Source organism: Egretta garzetta, unplaced genomic scaffold (assembly GCF_000687185.1).
Source record: "Egretta garzetta isolate BGI_Z169 unplaced genomic scaffold, ASM68718v1 scaffold268, whole genome shotgun sequence".
NCBI lineage: Eukaryota > Metazoa > Chordata > Aves > Pelecaniformes > Ardeidae > Egretta > Egretta garzetta.
This window is the reverse complement of record NW_009260600.1, coordinates 132,651-156,074: the sequence shown is the minus strand read 5'-3', so window position 1 is coordinate 156,074 and position 23,424 is coordinate 132,651. Positions and strand designations below refer to the sequence as shown.

General features: G+C 40.1%; 1 protein-coding gene across 1 annotated transcript in view; it reads right to left on the bottom strand.

Moving 5' to 3' along the window:
• Positions 1-23,424, bottom strand: part of GTF2F2 (general transcription factor IIF subunit 2) — a 98,722-nt gene that overhangs the window by 11,810 nt on the left and 63,488 nt on the right. Inside the window, exon 7 of the mRNA XM_009644771.2 lies at positions 4,255-4,354. Coding sequence (XP_009643066.2) covers positions 4,255-4,354 — 100 coding nt within the window. The remainder of the gene's footprint in view (positions 1-4,254; positions 4,355-23,424) is intronic.

Genomic DNA, 23,424 nt, shown 5'->3' with positions numbered 1-23,424 from the left:
TGAGTTTTCAGCCTTTTTTGACTTAGGTATCCATGGAATTTTCCAGTTTCTCTGTGCAGCTGCTGATCAGGTCATGGCTGATACTGGTAAACAACACTCTACCGGATTTTCAATAGAGCCCCACTGCCTTTGAGACACCGGCTTATGGGAGACTAGGACTGGGGACTTAATAATGTTTTGAATATATGTATATGTTAACATTTTACAAGAGGAGGAGATGGATTATCCAGCCTTAACTTGTTGCCAGAAAAACCTCTGATACTTCAGTGGTCAAGTCCAGAAGGTGGTAGGAGAGATGAAGGCACCTCTGTTTGCAAAGCTTGACTGAGTTCTGGGTTCCTGGGTACATCTGAGGTCACTTTTCGGTGCAAAGACCCATGTATTGGTTTTTAAGGTTAGCAACTTTTCTCTGACTCAAAAACACTGGTTGAAAGATAGGGTGTGAAAGATAAAGACAGCCAGTTACAGGCTGCATCACTCTGCCACAGCAGCAGCTATTATGCCTGTTCTTACCAACCTTTCTGCAATTTTCTACCTCCTCAAAGAACAAAACTAAAATGAACAAGAAGAAGAAAAACAGAAACAAACTGCAACCTCCTCAGGTGGAAGGGTCAAGCTGAAGTGATGGAAGAAACCCATCTCCAACCTTTTCTGGTTTTTCTTTTGTCCTTGAGGAGCAAGAACAAGAGCGAAGCACCGAGGCTATTCCTGCCGTATGTGTCAGAGCTACGGGAATAATGGGTAAGTAACATGGGCGTAATGGGAAACGCTACTGGGACTCTCAAGACAATCTCCGAGAACAACAACAAAAAATCCATGGTACTGTTTGTACCTCTTCAAATGACATATAGCGAAAATGTGCTTAGCTAGCAACTACAATTCTCTCTCCATGTGGAGAAAAAAACTACTCGCTTTAAAATGGATGCTTCCTACACAAAGGAACAAAGTTACAATAAGGAAATTCTCAACATTATCTTCACTGCTGTTAGGCCTCTGACAGGACTATTTCATGACTGGGTATAAAATCCTAATTATACGAATAACAGTCTCCTGGAAAATAACATGAAATTGTTTTTTTAACCAAAGCACAATCTTTTTTTTTTTTTTGCTAGTAAATTGTAATGCCCAGCATTCTTCTTTCTCTGTTATTTTAGTGCCTCGGTACATTCTCCCCAGTAGGACCTTCTATTTTACATTCTCTGGGTGAGCTAAAGTAAATCAAGGAGGAGTGTTTGTATTCCCTATACAAATGCAATGGGAATATTCTAATATTCTTAATTCATTAATGTATAAAAACAACTCGCACAGAAAACCGAGTATCAAGCCCTCCCTTTGTTGAAAAGTTATTTGCAGCTGGCGTCCCAGTTGCCCACATTTTAATTAGCAACACTCCAGCATTTCCCTCCAACTTCAGCAACAGCTCCCGCTGATGTCTAAAAACACAGAGCACATTGTGAAGTGCTATTAAAAAAAAAAAAAAAAAAAAAAAGCATGGTATCTGTTGCTGTTTTCTTCTTTTTGTCTTGTGAATACACTGCTCGTAGCAAGTTACAATGCAGCCTTTCATTTTTTTCCTTCCTGTTCTTCGTTTTATGCAGTAGGCTTAAAGCACTTATTACAGACTGCATGTACATTGTAACTAATTAGCTTTATTTAAAAATCTAAAATTGTGTGGGTTTTAAATTTAATTTTTTTAATTTAAAAAGCATTAAAATATGATTTGCTTTCAAGGAAGGACCATTTTAGAACAAGCTGTCAAGTGTAGAAGTTGTGAGTTTATCCCTGCAAGACTTCATACAGAAATCAATTTCTCTTTGTTTACTTTCCCAGTATGTTGCTAAGCTTGCTGAAAAGCTGCCAAAATTGCCTTCTTGAAGAGATCATTAATACTGAAGCTGATGTATTACACTGCTTTGGTAGACAGCTAAGACAAAGGTGATAGAGAAGGGAGACTAAATCTAAAGTTGCATCTGAAGATGTTTGAAAGAAATCTTAAAGGTTTTCCCATCCCCCGGAGCACTGGGTACCAACCTCTATAGTACAAGAGAGTGGGAAGAGGGGAGACCACAAAGAAGCCTCTGAAGGGGTAACCAGGACCACTAGGTAACTTTTCTGCTGTGTTGTGAAAACTAATGAAGTCACAGAAGGATTCCAGCTGCAAGGACATTAACATTGCAACCTCTCAAAGAGGTGCATCATCTACAGATACACAGAAAATGAAGGTCCCTTTCCCAGAGAAGAAAAGCTAAGTCATAATCCTGGCATATATCATAATGGAGTTGCAATTTCTTCTAGGAAAAATGTGGGTTTAATATAATTTCTTGAAAAAAAAAAATCACTTTCCCTGTCCTTGTATTCAAACAAGCTATTGCTATTTCCCATCCACATGTAATTTCTTTCCATCCTCTTTCCTGCTATATGTTCATGTAGGGGTACATGGAACAGCCATGCTTAAAGCCTCATTTAATATTCTATCATATCTTCCTCTGGGAAATTTTACTCCTTTCTTTCTTAGTAGATGTTCGTTCTTTCCTCAGAAGCTCCCCTGAAGATGACCAAATGCATCAGTGTGTATGCTAGTCTGTACTTTTTTTTTCTTCTTTCTTGTGAAAAGTCTCCAGCAGGGCTGTCATATGATTACAAGCAATACAGCAAGGTTTAAGAAAGCAACTGCTGCTTGAAAACACCAGAAAAATTTAACCAAGAGGTTTAAAAGGTTCCCAGACATGTTCTCCCAGTTGTACATCCTTTCAGCCATCCAACCTGAACCTTAATAAAAGACGTAATGAAAAGAAAGGTGGTGCAGAAAGTAGTCATGCCTGTGCCTTTAGAGTCAAGGGATGGCAAAGAGTGACGCAAATATAAGTGTGTTCCACTAAATTTTTCCCATTAGAACACTTTTAAGGCAGACATGAAAAGTAAACACACTGCCAATGGATTTCCATTAGCATGGACAGCTCTGTAACCGCTAAAAACATTACCATCGGGACACAAGAGCATCACAACTTTTAAGAAGCCTGGTTACATCCTGCTTATACCCCCTGAATCTCACACCAGACTTAAATTTCTGTAATGATACAATAACAGCAGTTTGCAACTGAAATACAGATTCAAAGATTGTCTCCAGGTTGAAGCCATACTGCTGTGATTACGCTAGTGTCAGGGAAATGGCACAGAATCCCACTAAAAGGAGACACTGTACGTCACTGTAGCCTATTCCAGAATAAAAGAAGGAGAATAACAGTAGCATCATAAACCAATATACTCACATAAAATTGCATTTGCATAGTAGGATATACCTGTGTGACTGTTTTGGTTAAATGTCATTCCCTTAGCTGAAATAGTTATATTGGTATGATCATCTATGTATAGATCAGACTTTGAACAGTAACTACTACAAAACAGCCCCATGAGAGAGAAACGATTATTTTCAGTCCCGTGGAAATAGACTGCCTTTCAGAATAATGCCTAAATATCATCCAGCATATTGTCATTTGTTTTATGTAAATAAAATCTTAATAAAAAGTGTAAAAGTTTAAATGACTAACACAGTGACTCACTTTCAGTATGACTTAACATTTCTCACATTCAACAGTAACAGCATTTATATATGCATACATACAAATTACTCAAAGAGGATCTTTAAGAAAAAGGACATTATAGTTTGTATGTACATCAACTGATCTGGAACAGCAGTGTGGGTGCAATATTGACACAGCTAATGATGCAAATAACACGTACTATGAAGGTATGAAACTGTGAAAAATTATCAGCTGTTATTCTTTGCTACTTGTCAGTTTTCTGCAAAGGACTGGAAACTAATGATTCCTTTCAAGTCATTTACCCACCTCCATATGATATTTTATTTGGCTCAAAGGAGTGCTTCCACACCTCATAGCACAAAGCCAGAACTGCCTTCTAACCCCAAATTCCAAAATTACATTTTAAAAAAAAGACTAGAGGAAGAATTTAATAAAGACACTAGAAAAGGCTTGGGTAAAGGCGGTCTGCCCTCCATCCGGTAACATGAGAGTGTTAGAACTGGCAGACCTCAGGCCCCAAGGGTGATGTTGGTCTTGAGACAGAAAGAAGATCCCCAGAAGACAAAATCAGGGAAAAACCAGATAACATGGAACATTTCCAAAGTGGCCAACTGCGAGCGAAAGGGCTGCAGGACAGCGACAGAGTGATTCTGGAGTCCTGAGTCAGATTCCTGGCTTAGGAGAATAAGGGAAAATAGTGAAAGCTACTTACATTATATTGATGATTAGCCACCGGTTTATAGTTCGTGGTTACAGCTTTGTCCAGCTGCTGTGACAGCCTTACAGGTTTAGAAGATTCTTCTATCTGTAATCTGCAAAAGAAAAGGAGAATTAATAAAAAGTTCAGACAAGCACATACTCAAAATGAATTAGAAAAATCTGCAAGTATGAACAGCCATTATCAAAGGTCAGCTGCAAACAAATCATAAGGCAAAACAGATGCACTCTTCTGAATTAAGTTTTTCCTACTCTATTTTTGCTTGAGGACACTGGATTATTAGGATAATATGCTACAGAAGATACTGAAACACTAAAAACCAAGCAACTGTGAAGGGGTGATACTAAAAACCATGTCTGACCACAAATTTTATTCCAAAAGCCTGACAAGCACATGGAAGAAAAGTCCGTGCTCTTACAAAAAAAAAAAAACCAAAAAAAAAAAACCCAAAAGAAAACCAACCCAAATGAACCCAGAATCTCCTAGCTTAGTCAGCTGAGGGCTGAAAAAGCTTTTGATCCACCTCTGCTGACTCCCAGAGCACAGTGAAGATCGGACTCCATGACCTTCTCTTAGATAGTTTAATGTAAAAATATAAATTTCCGTGACCTTTCTTTTGGCATTATAGTAGAGTAACAGAGCACAAATAACTGTTTTATGAGCACTTTTAAAAACATGAAGACAGAGAAATCCACCTGGGTTCAAAACAATGTACAATCAGAATCACAGAATGGTTTGGCTTGGAAGGAACCTTAAAGATCATCTAGTTCCAATCCCCCTGCCATGGGAAGGGACACCTTCCACTAGACCAGGTTGCCCAAAGCCCCATCCAACCTGGTGTTGAACACTTCCAGTGATGGGGCATCCACAACTTCTCTGGGCAACATGTGCCAGTGTCTCACCATCCTCACAGTGAAGAATTTCTTCCTTATACCTATTCTAGATCTACCCTCTTTCAGTTTACAGCCATTGCCCCTCATCCTATCACTACATGCCCTTGTAAAAAGTCCCTCTCCAGCTTCTTTGTAGGCCCCCTTGAGGTACTGGAAGGCTGCAATAAGGTCTCCCCGCAGCCTTCTCTTCTCCAGGCTGAACAACCCCAACTTTCTCAGCCTTTCTTCACAGGAGGGGTGTCCCAGCCCTCTGTCCATTTTCATGTCCCTCCTCTGCACCCGCTCCAATAGGTCCATGTCCTTATGCTGAGGACCCCAGAGCTGGACACAGTACTCCAGGTGAGGTCTCACTAGAGGGGAGTAGAGGGGCAGAATCACCTCCCTCGACCTGCTGGCCACACTGCTTTTGATGTAGCCCAGGTTGGCTTTCTGGGTTGCAAGCGCACATTGACGGCTCATCCTGAGCTCCTCATCAATCAACACCCCTAAGTCCTTCTCCTCAGGGCTGCTCTCACTACATTCTCTGCCCAGCCTTTATTTGTGTTTGGGATTGCAATCAAGTCTCAATCACACTATTAATGAAAAGTGACCTTCAGTCCTCTTCAGGAAAGACTCTGAGAAGGTCAGAGGTTGAACATTTTGTCAAGCTCATCCCTATGCAATTTAAAGCTTACGTATGTTGGTGTAGAAGGAGTGCTCCATTTACTTCAGGTTAAGCACTCACAAATTACTACTTGAGACGAAGATGCACACAACCAAGCTTTAGAAAGGTGCAGGACAACGTCCCTTCACAGAAAACAGCTTAATGGCACATACAATTAATACTGAGATAAAACTAAGTTATCATCAGTGACGTTATTTTGTTTCCAAAGGTGTATCTTACAGGTAGAAGAAGAGTCAATTTTCACTAAACACAAATATAAGACCGATAGCCCAACAGTGATGTTTGCTTCTCTCCAAAGAAAAATTAATACGGTGACATTAATGTCAGTAATAACTACATGTTTACTAATGTAAAACACAAAAGCGATAAACAGCACTGTAAAAAACAGTGTTTGAGAACACCAATTTCTTTTCATAAAAGTATAATGTACGCACAAAAAGGTAAATTTAAATTCACCATGCTTCTGATTTAACACCTGAACAACCTAAATAAATTAGATTTGACATAAGCATTAAATTAAGAAATAAATTCTCTAGTTGTAGTAACTGGAAATAAAGCCAATCATCCTTCTTAGCTAGCACTGCTGGACCATAGTTGCTGACAGTTTTGTCTCATACATAGGTATAAACTTGCTTCTTCTTGAATCTTGGTAGACTTGTCATTTGTTCTATAGTTTTAATTACCCTTAAGCTACCATTGCCTCGTAGTCTACATTTCTAAATCAGGAGAAGGTACATCAATGCCTTCTTCTGTCCAAATGCAGCACGTTTCTTCTTAGCTTGAAGGAAAATCAATCGGAAGGTAAACGAGCAGTGAACACTTTTTACTCCTGTTCTGGCAAATAAAGGTAGAAGTTTTTATCACAGGAGTTTATCTTTTGGCCTTCAATCTAATTAAATGATTTTAAAGATTTTATTGATCTGGTTATCAAAGGTCTTCTAAACTCAAGTTTCACAAACAGGCACAGGCTAAAGCTAAATCAGTATCTTTTCTCCAAATCTGTCTTTTCTCCACCTCTTCATTGCTTGATTTTTTCTTTTTGGTCTCAGTAACTTCTTTTATTTTTAAAAAGAAAAGCCTGGTTATATAGTTTGCTGCTTTTTTTTTTTTTTTTTTTTTTTTTTTAAAATCTTTTCTTGCAGTTCTTTGCCATTTTTCCAATTGTTTTGACCTGGGGAGTTTTCCAGTCCTCCCTCTCCCCCACTGTAGCTATTTTTCACCTCACTTCTCCACTCTCACACTTTTCCTTTCCGTAAAGGATGCAGAAATACATTTCCTGCTCTAAACCTGTTTACTGATACTGCTCCTGTTCATGAAACAGAGAAGAACTGGGAATTCTTGTCTCTCCTTTCTCCTTCAGGCCACTGCACCACCCTCTTCTTCACATGGACCAGATTTTGATATTTGTCACGTGACGTAGTTCCAGAGTCCTTCGCGTTACAGCTGCAGTGCAGGTAAGCAATAAACAAGGTTCATAACAATACTGAAGTACATCAGATGGTCTCCCGTTTTCGGGGAGTGCTAGGCTTCAAATGGTGGCATTTCTTCATAATTAAATCTTCCTTGCACCAAGCTTTATATTCACTACTCTTAGCAACGTAAACTTAAACCAGCCTCCATTTCTTCAGGAAAATAGCCAAAGAACATTATCCCTTCAATGACGAAATGCCAGAACACTGAAAATATGGACTGAACACCTCAGACTGTCCTCAGAAGGAAAAGCTTTAGAAAGGTGATGGTGATGTCAACCCTCCTCCAGCTTCTTAATAAATTAGATATTTAAGCGTGTAAACAATTGATAGCTCTTTAGCCTAGAGCCTGTCATGAACTTTGGACACCACTCAGTGTTGAAGGTCTCTTCCTGTTCTGACATTTTAAAATTACAATATAGGAAATTTCATCACCCATTTCAGCGCAGCTTCCATAAATTAACCCTTCTTTGCACCAGAAAGAACACCAGCAATTTATTTTTTAACATTTTTTACTTGCCATGCAGGATATGCATTTCAGTTTTGCCTTTTTTTATTTTAATCTGTTAATTTTCAAACCAGTAGAAAACCAAATGTGTAGGAGAGCTAATGCCCTTCTCAGAAGCCTCCAAAGGTTGATGACAGTGAAGTTATGTTTAACATGTTAAGTTCCCCTGCACGCTATCTTGAAAGCAAAGAAAAACTTCTTGCAAGGTTAGGAAACGTAGGTATGGAAGCCTACCAAGTAAAAGCGGAAAATCTAAGTTGGTTTGTGAAATGACAGAAGATTTCAGAAGGATCTACATGTACAAACTAATAAATGTATCAGCTACAAATGTACACATCTTTGAATGAAATTTCAGAGATATCCCTTCAAGGTTTCAGAGATATCACTTCAAGGTTTCTTGCAAAAGGTTTCCAAATTACGACCCACAGATCTCCGACAGTCTTTAGAAAACTGTCTAAAAGTGCAGTGCTAACTTTTTTTCCCGTTCCTAGTTGATAAATTGCTGTAGTGAGAACTAAAAATATATTACATCCCTGGTATTACTTTTTAATACAAGCAATTACAGCTGTTGCCACATGCCAATATGGAAATCTAAATGGGAAGCACAGTGACTCAGGAGGCAAACCTTTTTATTAATATGCATTTATTCTACACATGCATCTTGCTCTTCTCCCTAATGGCTGCCCTTCTCATTTATTTTTCTGCAGCTTTCAAGATCTCCTGGAGAATGACAGAGCTTCATGTTGCCTTCCTTCCGCCAGACTTCCATGCGGAACATGATCACCCGATCCTATGTGGAACAACAGCTGCTGCACATCTGGAGTTAGCCTCCCCAAAATGCACAAATACTGGCAAAGGGCCTGACAAATGTGGTGTATACCCCAAATTAGTAAATGGTTCATGTGTGGATAAAGCACTGAAATTTGCTTAGTACTTTACAAAGGGTAAAGACAAATAGCCTGTAATCATTTTGTCCAGATGATTTGTTGGTACAGACACTATTTGCAGGGAAAATAGGTTGTGGGGTTGGTTTCTTTTTTTTTTACAAAACCACGCCGTAATTCTCCCGTATTCAGAAAATAGTATGTCTGGGTGAATATATTTGACTTTTAAATTTGTATAGCTGTTGTTTGGAAAAAAGTTGATGAAATATATATTATACATTCTAGTAATTATATACTCAAAAATAACAAAAGCTATGAATTGGGCATTGTATTAGCTTTTTAGGCCAATGTTTTAATGTGTTACAGATACTATTACTTTTCAATGCTCATTTCTTAAACAGAATTTAACAAGCAGTATCAAACCAAAATATTATGAGGCATTTTATACAAGGTTTTCTCAGAGTGGATCTGCTGAATCTTAATTGAAACTGTTGGTAGGAATAATAATAATAAAAAAAAATCAATAGGTATTCTGAGCCACTGGTGACACAGATTTAAAGGAGCAGTGGCTTTTTACCTATTACTCTTTATTATGAATTGCAGGAGTGTGACAGTTAAAAGCCTCAGTTATGGCTCAGAATTACACAGAACTCTCCAAGGAGTTAAATTTTCCACTTGACTCTTGTTGAAATAGCTAGCACCATAATTCATGCTAATATCTGGCCTAAAAAATAAGAAGAGAATGCAGGGGTCTTTTCCCAAATCTGCCAATAAATTAGCGACGGAGCAGCCACCAGCTTGCAGACTGTGGTTTTCTCTTCCACCCCCAAGATCAAATATAGCTCTTCTGCCTTGAAATATAGCAAGTAACCAGCACAGCATCAAATTCGCCATGGTCAGTTCCCAGCAAAATACATTTTATACTGCAACTCTGATTTGTCATTGTGCCTACAGTTGAATAAGGGGAAAAAACATTCAAACAGGCTGGAAATAATTCTGTAGGACTTGTCAACATGCAGCAGGCTCATAAAGGGAGACAGATGAAGGCAATATGTACATTCCTAGGAGGAGATGCTCAATGGCTTTTAAATGTATGTATCTTCCAGCAATAAAAAATAAACCAAAGACCTTTAGAATAGATGATTTCCTCTGATTAATCTTCTGCCACAAAACAAATGTTTCAAAGATTAGAAGCAGGTATTAATCAGAAACGCTGCTAGGGCTTGAATTCTTGACATTTCTAAAGAAATTATTGCAAGGACGGGACTGAAAAGTTTCACTACCTTTTTGTGCTTGGCTGCATTTACACAGGGCACCAGTTAAGTAAGGAGCCAGCCTTACTGCTGCAAAAAAGAAAGGGTTGCTTTGCTTCTCTAGCTGCAATATCACCTGACAGAGATGCACTGGAAAAGAGCTGTGCCAAAAAGTGCCCTAAAGCTTTGGAGGGGAAGAAACACAAACTCCCCAGCTCTGCGCAGTCTTACAGCTTTTTTTGGTTTTTTTACTCCTTGCAGAAGTTCCCAGCCCAGTACCAGGTGAGTGAAAGCCAAGGGACTAATGATTTCTTTAGCCCCTTAGACAGTACTTCTGTACTTGAACCAGACACAGGCAGCTGCATTACATGAAGCGTCACCATAGCTGATACGGATAACATAGATTCTTTCTTCACCTTCCTATTTTGGTAAGCATCCCAAACATGATAGAGGTAGGTACGTCCTGCAGAATCACATCCAAAATAAGCTAACAAAATAAATGTAACAATATAGCTTCATACCTAGTTTTCTTGCGTTCATTTGGACTACTGCACTTTGCTGAGGTTCAGGTAGCATCTTTTCTTCCAAGCAAGAGTATTAGTACTGTAACAAGTGAGCAGATGATAGGCAAGAGATGAAAACTCCTAAGAGATGGTGAAACTTCTCAAAGTTTTTGTAATTCTGTGAGAACTAAGGGAACTCAGCACTCTGCAGGGCACCTCCTGCTAAAACAACCCCATGGCAGTGCCCAACCACAAACAACATAGGAAATTATTAAGGCTGAGGGAGCTGAGCTTGTTTAGCCTGAAGAAGAGAGACTGAGAGGGGATCTTATAAATGCTTATAAATATCTGAAGGGTGGATGTCATGAGGATGGAGCGAAACTCTTCTCAGTGGTGCCCAGTGACAGGACAAGGGGCAATGGACACAAACTGAAGCATAAGATGTTTCAGTTGAATATGAGGAAGAACTTCTTTACTTTGAGGGTGATGGAGCACTGGAACAGGCTGCCCAGGGGGGCTGTGGAGTCTCCTTCTTTGGAGATGTTCAAAACCCACCTGGACGATGTCTTGTGTAACATGCTGTAGGTGACCCTGCTTTAGCAGGGGGGTTGGACTGGATGATCTCCGGAGGTCCCTTTCAACCCCTGCCATTCTGTGATTATCAGAGTAACTTCATCAGTAAAAATACACATGATCTAAGAATAATGATGACAACCTGTTACTACACAAAACAATCCATCATATATTCTGGAAGATAAGAACTAGCAGCATGCAAATTCAGCATGTTGTGTTTCATTGTGAGAAGATCCTACTGTCTCACGTTAAATGGAGGCAGATGACTGCAGCTCATTGCATGGATGAATCTACTATTCTCCTTCAGACGTTGAGTGTTGCTCCAGCACACACAGCCAGTCAAAGCAAAGTGAGTCTGTCCACATTTATAAAGACTAGACAGGCAGACAGAGAAGAGGATAGGCCGAATGGAAATTGCATTAAGAAGTGCATTTGCTGGTGTTAAATAACGAAATGTTTCAGATTATTAATATAGGATATGATTTATAACTAATTTTAAGTCCTGAAATCCTGGCATTTCAAAAAAAAGTGCTGCAATTATTATATGTTCAGAAAACCTATTAGGTTTTTCTGAAGTTGACATCTTCAACTATATATGTTGAAGGCTGAGCAATGAATCATATGAATGTAAGATAATTTCATGCCTAATATTGAGACAGTCATAACTGAAGACTCCAATTCTACATATCTTTCTCCAGTACAGAGATTATATGAATGGCAATTCAACAATAAGTAACAATTTTTTATGCATTTTATTTTCTGGTTTGATAAAATGGGAATAATTTATTAAAAGTACTAAGCTCCCATTTTTCCTCTCTGAGTTTAGTATTGCAAATGATTAAAAACCTTTTAGGTCGAGGTTGTGAGGATAAATAATGTAAAGATAAAATAAGAGAGACTTTAGCATTCTAGGAGTGATATAATTGAATGGCTATATTATTTGATGCTCAACTTTGAACATTTTAAGTGATGCCCTAATGCAATTAGCATGAAGAAAATTGTAAGATCTGCTCGACATCATGGATATTTTTAATCAAGCTCACGTCTCTATGGATACTTCCTCTAGAAGTGTCCTGATGCTGATGAAGTCAGGCTCTGGCAGTGCCTGATCCGTACTGGGGACATGGTAGAAGTATGTTATCCAAGGCTAAGCTTAAAAAGGAATCATAACTCAGAGATATCTTCTGTGCAATGTGACTGTTAAGTGAGGTTTTAAGGAGCCCGCCCACCAGTGTGGCTGACCAAGTTTGTTTATTGTCTTCACCTCATTAGGCTTGTCTGTCCGGGATTGTGTGTCTGCATGTTTTGTTTGTTGCTTCCCCCCTTTAGTCAACATCTCTTTTTGCACCGAAAGGGGTCCTTGACCAGATACCCTTAAGGGCGCAGATTCCCATTCACCCTTGTGAACCAAGGCAGCCTCTGCACGCTCTTTGCGCTACCCAGGAGGACTTGGGTCAACCCAGCATCACCCTCCTGCCAGGTTAAAAGGCCCCTCCACCGCTCTCACGCTCTGTATTGATGGAAAGGCCTTGCATGGTCAGTCACAGAATCACAGATACATAGAATCATTTAGGTTGGAAAAGACCTTTAAGATCATTGAGTCCAACTGTAAATCTAACTCTGCCAAGTCTACCACTAAACCATGTCCTTAAGTGCCACGTCTACCCGTCTTTTAAATACCTCCAGGGATGGAGACTCAACCACTTCCCTGGGCAGCCCATTCCAATGCTTGATAAATCCCTTCAGTGAAGAAATTTTTCCTAATATCCAATCTAAAACTTCCCTGGCGCAACTTGAAGCCATTTCCTCTTATCCTATCACTTATTGCAAAGAAATGAACATTTCCTTATTGCAGTTCATGTACTCTGCAAGAGCAGAGAAGTCTGCAGCTCTGCAGTTGTTGCAAATGTCTGGATTTTGCAGTCCTTTCCATACTAGGGTCATCATATTCAATCAATCAGTGCCCAGAAGGGAAACAGACCCCCTGTTATTGGTTCCTACCATACTCGCAACATTTTATTATTAATACACACACCATGAACATCTCTGTTCTGTCTGGTTTTCAGCCCAACACAAACCCCAACACAAGCAAGGAGATCAAGTTCAAGAACAAACAAAAGCAGAGATAGAGGGGACAGTCTTCTCCAAAGACTAAGCCAAGGTGCAAGTGCATCCGTGTACGCTCTGTTACATGCTGTATCTCTACATGGGGCATCTCATCTTAGTTTCTAAGTGGATAAAACTGCAGGACACAGTACATTTTTATACCACGGTGCTTATACTTGTAGCTTATTCCAGTGACAGAAAAGTCTAAAACTAGGGCAAAGTAAAACCTGGACGTCCTTTTGTGTTGTCCAGAGCATGTGGGGTACCTCAAGCACAGGCATGAGATGAGACATAAGACTGGCAGAATGACAAGGTACGCTGAGCAGAAGAAATTAGGCAGCATGCCAGAAGAATGGGAATGTAGGTGAAATTTTGGAGAGAGCTCTGAAGAGCCATGCAGATGTATGACACACATCAGTCCTGCATGGAAAAAAGAGACCCTTTGGGTTTGTTCAGCTAAGATATGCTCAGGAGGATCTACAGATCTACCTCTGAGCTAACCATTCGACATCGTCTGTACAGCAGTCTGTGCAACACATGGAAATGTCTGTATCTTAAACACTGGCAGGAATGAATAACCAGCAAAAGCAGTTCCTTGCTTCAAGGGAAGCACCAGGAATTTCACAAGCCCATTACTAATAGTACAGAAGGCAATAACTGGAAATCTAGGAAATGTGACTCATGAGCAATCTAAGCAGGACAGAAAAAGCCCAGCCCTTTAATTCTAATGTGAAGATTATCCTCCCAAATTAAAGCCAGATTAATTCCTTTTAAAAGAATCACATACAATTTTAAGTATGCATGCACACATATTTTAGTTCCTATCAAAAAAGATCCTTTAGGAAACAACTATACAACATCACTTCTCCCTCTTTTATGCTACTCAACGGTTTAGAAGGTGAGTTGGAAAAGAAAATAAAGACTGCATGGTTTTGGGGAGGGGTCAGACTTCTTGAAAATGTATAAGTGAGCCTAAATACATGCAAAAACATATTAAGAATTGTACTTCTTATTTTTAAGGCAAAAGCGTAAGGAATAGTTTTATCTCCCCTGTTGCGGGCTCAAGACCTTTTCTTGCTTTGCAGCCAGGGTTTGGAAATCTCTTGCTTCTCACTAAAAGGGAAGTTTATTCTAAATTGTCAACAAACAAACCCAACCAACCAACCCAGAAATTAAGTATTTGAAACACTGTTGACAAAATGCAAACTGCTAAAAAAGACAGCATGGGTGAAAGGGTTAAACCCTGCAAGCGCCAAGGACTTTGAATTTTGATCTAGGCAACAAATGATGCCCATGCCCCCGAGATTTTTGAACAGGAACCTGGGATAAGACGTGTTTAAAGTCAAGCACTGTTCCCAGCTCTGCACCATGTTACGCCATGTACATCTTTCTGAAAATTATTCAGTTTGGAGTCCTATTCTGATCCAAACTTTGGGCACCATCAGGTTCTATATTTTAGGTCCATCCTGACTACCCTGGGTTGCCCACTCTCCCATGAATACGAATAAAGGTGTTTGAAAGTGTGAGCACCTGTACTTTGGAACTGGCAGCTATAAATTGTTTCCTGTTTAAGAAAAACTTCAACTTGAATGTTTTCATTGATATCATAAACCAATTAGTGCCAATATTATACTTGGATGCCTGAGCAGATAAGAGCGAAGAAAGGATCTGACATCCTAATGTAAAAACCACGACAAAACAGATCTTTAAAAATGAAGTTACCTTCACGTATTTATATATTTTAAAGACAGAAATGACCATTATAATAATGAAATGATAACCTAAATTTTTCTCCTGTGTGCTACTGACAAAGAGTATCCAGTGATACCTCAGGCTCATCATTTCAATTTCGCTACACTACATCATTTACAGGAAAACATCCTGTCGTGATTCAAGAAGCCAAAAATGATGAAGCATCACTGTATGTCTATGCCTTTTTATTACATTTTAAAAGATAAAGTCTCCTTTCCCACTTCCATTTTCAAAATGCAGTTTCCTTTTCTGCTCTCATTTTCCTCAGTCCCCAAATTTCTCCATAGCGCTATTTCAATTTAGATTTTAGACGAGAAATTTAAATTCTCAACTCTTAATTATTTCTAAAAGTAAAATAAACAGACTTGTCTCAAAATCACACAATCTTCATTTTCCTGCCACAACTAATCTGCGGTACTTTTTGTTGCTTTGAAAACAACGGTATAAATAACGGGGACTTTGAAGTTGAGGCAACACAAAGCCAAACACTTCTTGTTGGTGTCTGCAGATCCAGAAATGGTGTAACATTTTGCCAAATGGAAGGATAATTTTAGGAAGAAGACTGTTAGAAAAGCTACGTCTTTACCATACGCTGAAAGGCCTAGGTCTTGGATTACTGCTAAAAAGGTGGATGATTTACAAGCTCAGTCAATTCACTGTGCAACGAAACTGCTCACGGCTGAAGAGAAGCTGGAAAGGAAAAGGCAAACTGTTGGCTACAAGTCCTTGAATGAAAAAAAAATCCCTACAGCATCTCGGCGAACTCTCCTCAGTCTGAACCTCTCCTCCCCTTCTCCTGCAAAAGCTCTTTAGGTTACAGCTGCCAGCACTCTGCCTCTGACTACGCGCTCCCATCTCTAAAACTCCACTTCCCAGACACCTCACCACTCCCCCCATAGCTCTGCAAACAGCCACAGCATCTGGCTCCATTGGGGATCTTCCAGTTAAAATTTACTGTAAACAATTTAACAGTTTGTGGCAATCTGGGAAACATTTGGATTGCTTCCCTAGAAAACCTAGCTGGCTCAAATTCTTGAAGTTTTTCTCTGCCTTTTCCTTCCTTAGCCTGCAGACCTAAAATGCCAGATAGCAGAATGCCTTTTTGAGGACATCCAACTCCCTTCTGCTAAAATAAACTTGGAAACAACCAGCGAGGGACTGCTGCAAAGGGCACTGGAACAAAACTGCTGGCAGAAAGCTCTGCGCATGCCTATGCGTTAATGTGCTGATGACTATATACTGCCATCGATAGCTTAAAAGGTAATCTTGGACAGTTCAGCTACTGCTAAATAGCTTAACCATATGCTTGCACTAAACTGCTGAATTAGCCCACGCTAAACTGCTGAATTAACCCACCCAACACTCTCTCCTGCAAGCAAAGAGAATGAAATTGTTAACTAAACTCTGAAAACATGCTTAATCCAAACAAAATCAGCATTACGTTAAAAAGAAAAGCTCTGTAGGCTCAGCAGCCCTAGGAACCCTATGCTATAAACAACAGAGCAAACACAAGAAGGGAAAGAAACTTATCTTTCTCCTTAGTCCATGCAAAAAAAGTCTTGCTTACCCTCCAACTGGAAAACTCACCAGCTTCTACTACAAGCCGCAGAAAAAAAAAAGAAATGTAACACAGCAAACTGAAGAGCAGGCTGAAAGATGCACCAGTTAAAGCAGAAAACATTTTTTTTTTAAAGTTTGATCATCATTCTTTCAGCCAACTGTATTTCCTTTGCCAATTGTACAGCACTGCTGCTCCACTGTATTCGTTCAAATAGTTTAATTACATTTTACCTCCTCCTATTTTGCAAAACAAGTGCTCGCCCAGCTCCCTCTCCTGATACATTACATACCTGCCGCACCTCTGCTTGAGAATCGCTGCTACAACATCCCTCAGCTGTTGATCCAGCGGGGACCATGCTCCCACAAGCAGAGCAAGGGGGTACGCGGCTGCGGCAAAGCCAGAGGCAGAAACCAGCTGTGTGGAAGGAGCCCGGTGAGCAGGAACAGGGGTGGGAGCTGCCAGGCTGCTCTGCGGCTGGGAGATGATGGCAACCAGGAGAGAAGAGCCACAGACCTCTGCTCCCACTCGCCAGGCTGCCTGAAGGATGGCTTTACACCAGCCCTGCATCACTCAGCCGGGCTCCAGTCACCTTCCCCGAGGTCTGGTCTTTGAAATCCTGCTGCAGAGGGCAAACGTGAGTGTTGTTTTCTTAAAAAGCCTTACCTGGCTTCTGTGCTTCATCTCTGGGGCTTAAGGTGCTACTCACAGCCACAGGTGTACCACCGCTAGCCCCCAATACGAGCTCTCACTCGGTATTTTGAAAATGCCCTCAGGATCTGGAGGCTGTGGCTCAGCTTTAAGCTCTGCTACAACTTTAAACCAGCAATTCTCAAAGTTATTTCAAAAAAAATCTTTCCAATACTTTAAAAACACACCGATCACCACAAGGCACAGCAAGGATGTGGCTAGGTTTTGAGGCAAGTGAGTCCAGAAAGTGTAAGATTTCATTTTGCATTTGAAAAATGTGATTTAAAAACTAACTTTGCCTTTGTTTTGGAGAAAAAACCAAGAACATAAGCTTGGAAGCCCAGAACATTATCTTTTAAACACTCCCTAGAGAGCTTATTTCTTAAGACATAAACTTAACTCCATGCAGTTCTGAGCTCTGCTACATTAGTGTTCTCTTCATTAGAGATTTTCAGAAGAGTACCTGTTACTTGTGAACACAAAGAAACTCACCCAGACTTTGTGAAGCCATACCTATTCTGTTATTAAATAAAAAACCCCAAAGATTTGATTATAGATTCATCAGCATGACAAATTCCAAAACCAGTTAATGGCTGAAGACAAAACGTTGTCTAGCTTCCCTAACAGGAAGCTGGATAATTGGGTTTGTCCATAAGATCTGTGTGAAAGCATGAATGTGTAATTTACTTGAGTATAACCTCCATGGAAAAAAAAAAAAAAAAAGTCCTGAAAGAAGCTTTGGGACCATTATATTTTAAAATGTGCTCTGCATAGTTTGTCTTAATTACATCTAAGGCTGCAATTTATATATATATATATATATATATATATATACAAGAAGAAATGCTCCACACAAGTTTTGTCAGTTTGTCATAAACCTGAAGGGAACTGAATTTCACACACAGAATCACAGAATGGCAAGGGTTGAAGGGACCTCGGGAGATCATCTCATCCAACCCTCCTGCTAAAGCAAGTTCAGTTATCCAAACATGAAATACAACATACCGTGAAACTATTATTATTGAGAAAAGAGTATGGCTTTCCAAAAACTTCTACAATTTTTAATTCAGTGTGCACAAACGTACCAAACATTAGTGTAAAACAGCATATCTTAGCGTACCGGGTCTGGCTGGGATGGGATTACCTTTCCCTGTAGCAGTCCATATAGCGGCTAGGAGGGTTTTGGTAACGCACCCCTGCGTGGGCTGCTGCTGAGCAGTGCCTGCCCAGCACCAAGGCTACCCAAAGGCCAGTGGGCTGTGGGTGGGCAAGAAGCTGGGAGGGAAGACGGCTAGGACAGCTGATCCCAGATCACCGAGGGGATATTCCATGCCATATGATGTCATGCTCAGCAATAAAAGCTAAGAAAATGGAGGAGAAGGGGGGGCATTCATTATTAAAGCGGCTGTCTTAGCCGCTAATGCATACTGGGGCCCTGCTTCCCAAAAAGTGGCTGGACATTGCCTGCTGATGTGAAATAGAGAATAAATCTCCTTCGGTTTTGCTTTGCTTCTGCACACAACCTTTGCTTTCTTTCGTTAAACTGCCTTTATCTCAACCCATGAGTTTTTCATCTGATTTTCTCACCCTGTCCTGCTGAGGAGGGGGAGCGAGAGAGGAGCTGGGTGAGTGTCTGGTGGCTGGCCAAGGTCAACCCACCACACTTAGAAACGCTAATAAATTTGTAACTTATTAGAGATTTTGAGAGCCGTGATTTTTTTTAAAAACATTTAACAGTGAGAAGTACTGTATACTAAACAACACAGGCGCTGCCGTCCGCAGAGCATACGCAGCAGCGAATATTGGTCAGCTCAGAAAGATGTGGACTGCTGGGTATCTGTCTTCTTTTCAGTGGCGTACATGGTATATTTTAAGGAAAAACTATGGTATACCACATATACTTTACAAAAAGGCAGTTTTTATTTTCCCCACTCATTTGTCTCCTATTAAGTTCCTTTATTTTTACACAATACTATCACCTTGAAGTACGCGTATTAATTTTTCTCGTATATTAATTACTGTCTTTGTACAAAAATAAATTCAGAAGCATCTCAAGGGGAAGTGGGAAACAAAACATGTTTTGTGAAAGTTGTGACATTTGACAGCTTTGGAGCCGGGGGACAGTGTTTAAACTGCGTGGGAGATCGATTTTTAAATGCTAGCCCTACCTAAGTCCAGAGGAGCTGAGGACACTCTAGAGAAAAGACCTGGGAAACAGAATCATTTCAAAGAAAGAAACAGCTGTAGCAAATATTTAATTTGCAAAATGCAGAGAACAGTCAAGCAATTACTCAGAAAGGTAAGAAGCCTAACAGGTTTCTTCCAAATGGATGCTTTTGTATCATGTTATTTCTGCAATATTTTTCGGACTACTTGCTCTACTCCACTACACTCTTTAATTTTATTAACTCCACCATATTTTGGAGGATTCCCACATACTTCAGCGCAGAAGGAAGCGGAATATAAATTACCTATCACTTTCCCATCTTTATTGCTTGCAACATCTGTCTCTAGAGCTGCAAACATTTTGTGTTTGTGGTAGTGGGGAGAAGAAAGCTGCCTCTGCTAGCATGTTTTTTCAGCTATACATAGACTGGAGACCTCTATGGCGATTCATCATTTCAACCTAAGTAGTGCCTGCTTAGGTTACAGGATCTGTCTGAGCTGAAGGGAACAGAAACTACACGCTCTATTCTTCTCTGCATTTGGCTTAGCAGAAACAGAACACAAACGCTTTTCTGGTCTTGATCATTTTGGAAAATCCTCCATGCTGGAGAAAAGAGGAAACTTCTTTTTCACCATGGGAAAAATGCCGATTTATGCCAAACGCTGTTATAGTTAATTTGAAATTCCTCTCCACTTCACAAATTAAGAAAATATTTTGCTATCATTTCTTCTCAAGTGTAAATTCTATTAATGGCTGCATGAAAACTAGGTTTGAAAAAGGGACCAGCAGTACACAGCTTTAAATAAAAAAGAGAATAATGAAAAGTAGTAATATCCAAAAATACTAAATGACAAAGAATGCAGTCTTGTGGAGTTAAAGAACGTGCCTTTACAATAGGTGTTCTGGTACGTGATACCCAGGCATGAAATAAACACCTTACTGCAATGAAATACAAACAGCCTGAAATGGGACTTCTCCCTTTGCACATGTTCCATGACAGACGGTACCAGAGCGGTATTTGCTGCAAACGAGATTAAATCAGTTTTAGAAACTGAATTCCATCGATGAACAGATTGCACCATCTGCTTCTACTAATATACATTAGAGAATGTGTATTTTCCATAGCTGCATATTTACTCTGTAATCAGAAGACTATGAGACAAATAGGTATTGCTTAGCTACAGAACGACTGAAAAGCATCATCATTTGTGGATGTCAAGGGTGTAAACAAAAAAGCAGTTAGGTTATTTGAAGGCTCTGCAATGAACTAATGAAATGAAATTAGGCAAAAGAAAATTTAAGCAGCGCACTGGGACACTAGCAGTCATTGCAGTGATGAGAGAAAGACAAATGCAAAACGTGTAGACATAATAAGGTTTCTTACTAATAACATGTAGAAAAAGAAGAGAAATAATCTTCCAACCAAAGCGTAAGTAGAGCTGGCTGGAAATCTAAATTTTTATTACATGCTTTTTGTGTTTTCAAGAAAAAAAACCAACTTGAATCAGGAGGTAAGCCAACATGTAAAGTTTTCATGGAACAGAAATCCTTCAAAATTTTGTTTTGGAAACCCAAACATGATGTTCCCAAAACAAAATATGCTTTCCCAGTATCCTCAGCAGCTGCTGACTGAAATTAATGCGATTTCTGTCATTTCACAACTGCCACTACCATGGCTTGCTGTACTGACAAAACTGAGAAAAAACTACCTTAGACTCCCGCCCAGGGGCTGGCACGGCACCCGGGGTGCCTTGTCTCTGGCAGTCCAGCCGCGTGAGTGGCCCGGGGATGCCAGAGCCTGGCACTCTCAGGGCAGCCGGCTCCCCCCGCCACACACCGTCAGGGCAGCCGGCCAGATGACCTCAGAAACGTTGATATCTCTTACACAAGACCCTTTCTTATAAACAGCTGAAAAGTCAGGCTAGCACATTGGTCAGAGGCTCACCCGATATGCTGGCATCGCAAAAATTAACCTGAGCTACATGCTTGAGAAGCCAGGGTGAGATTTCAGCATTATTATTCTATGCATCCTCAGTAGCAAGGATGATTATCCCGCCCCCCCCCGCCACACACCGTCAGGGCAGCCGGCCAGATGACCTCAGAAACGTTGATATCTCTTACACAAGACCCTTTCTTATAAACAGCTGAAAAGTCAGGCTAGCACATTGGTCAGAGGCTCACCCGATATGCTGGCATCGCAAAAATTAACCTGAGCTACATGCTTGAGAAGCCAGGGTGAGATTTCAGCATTATTATTCTATGCATCCTCAGTAGCAAGGATGATTATTGCCAGGCCAGTAAGATACTGCAATTAATGAAATAGTTAATTAAATAATAGTTAATTAAGTAATTAAAAATGGCTGTCTTCTTTCCTTTGAAAGGACAGTAAAAGAAACAAGAACTATGGGGGCACTATTATGCCCCAGTATAAATTCATAGAGGTATGGAACAAGTTACGTTGTAAAAGAAAACAAAGAGTAGGACTCTTCATAGAATCATAGAATTGTTTAGGTTGGAAAAGACCTTTAAGATCATCAAGTCCAACCATTAACCTAACACTGCCATTCCACCACTAAAACATGTCCCTAAGCACCTCGTCTGCCTGTCTTTTAAATACCTCCAGGGATGGGGACTGGACCAGATACGGGAAAAGAGAAAAATGAGGGACGAAGATATGACTGAAGCTTACAAAATCATTTGGTCCAGGAAGACAACAAATGGGGAACAACTTCAAGCTCTGAACACCAGAACTAGCAGGCATTAATTCTGTAACATAGGAAAATTCAAAGCAAACACAGGAAAGCAGTTCTTCAATGCAACGTTTAAATAAATGCTGGAACTTCTTGCTGCAGGGTATTATGGATGCTAAAAGTGCATATTGGTTCAAATGGATAAATTTCTAAAAGATAACTTTATTGATGGCTGTTAAACACCAGGACAACCCAACAGTCCTTGAGGTATGAGATGGCAGTGTTAGGTTAATGGTTGGACTTGTTGATCTGAAAGGTCTTTTCCAACATAAACGATTCTATGCTGGAGACTCAAGGATTGTGCTGAGGAAGCATCAGCAGGCGCTTGCCCTGTTCTAACCATCTTCTCTCAGCCACCCATTACTGGTAACTCTTGGTGACATTTGGAGCTTTTGCTCTGAACCAGCAGAGACAGTCTTAAATTCAGGCATAAAACACATTATATGCATCAAATATAACATTATGTGTATCACAGGACAAGCAAAACGTGCTGGATTTAGCAGGAAAACTGAAGAGACTCTGCATTCCCTTGAGCAGTTGGAGGCATGAGGTATGTCCCTCCAGGGCGTATCTAAAGGGAGCAGCCAGGGTCTCTCCTTTGTAACTACAGCATAGCTACATGCAAGTCTGTAACAAACAGATGAAGATTTGGAGCTAAGCGCTCGCTCCAGCTCAATAAAATTGACAATCCAGAAAGGGAAAACATATCAGACATTGTTGTGATTTCTTCTCACTCACTTGAAATGACAGCGCTGAGAAATGTTAATTACTGGGCCAGTAATCAAATGTCATAAACAGCTACAGTAGATGAAAAAAAAAAAAAAGAATTTTAATGTCATTCCAAATGTGTGGTAGATTTAATTAGCTTCTGCTCAAAGGTGCCTCTGAACAGAAGGATGGGATCCAATACAAGGACACAAAAGCATATATTGTTGCAGTCCTATTGTTGGAAATAAGTCTGATAGAAGATAAATGGAAAGGAAGACTTTCTGAGTTGAGTAAGTATAATTTCAAAAGCAAGGCTTTTGACTTCAGAGTCTTGGAGGGAAGAAGCATCTCATACAACCCATATAGATAAAGGAAAACAAGATGAACCTGTTTTTTGTCTGAAGTTGGGAAGTAACCATCCACAGAATTTCTGGCAGGACATGCAGAGGAATGCCATCAGTTCACTTGCCAAATCTGGACTAGTCAGCTTCTTCATACTTCTATATCCATGCTTGAAAACACAGCATAAAATTGACCATCTAAAATTCAGTGCCTTTCATGACCCTTGGATACGGGCATGTTACACAGAGTATTACAAACCCCACTGGGCCTTGCCCTGAACACGCGAATAAACACAGAGGCACCATTTTGGAATAACGTCCTGGCTAAATAGTTAAGCCAAAAAC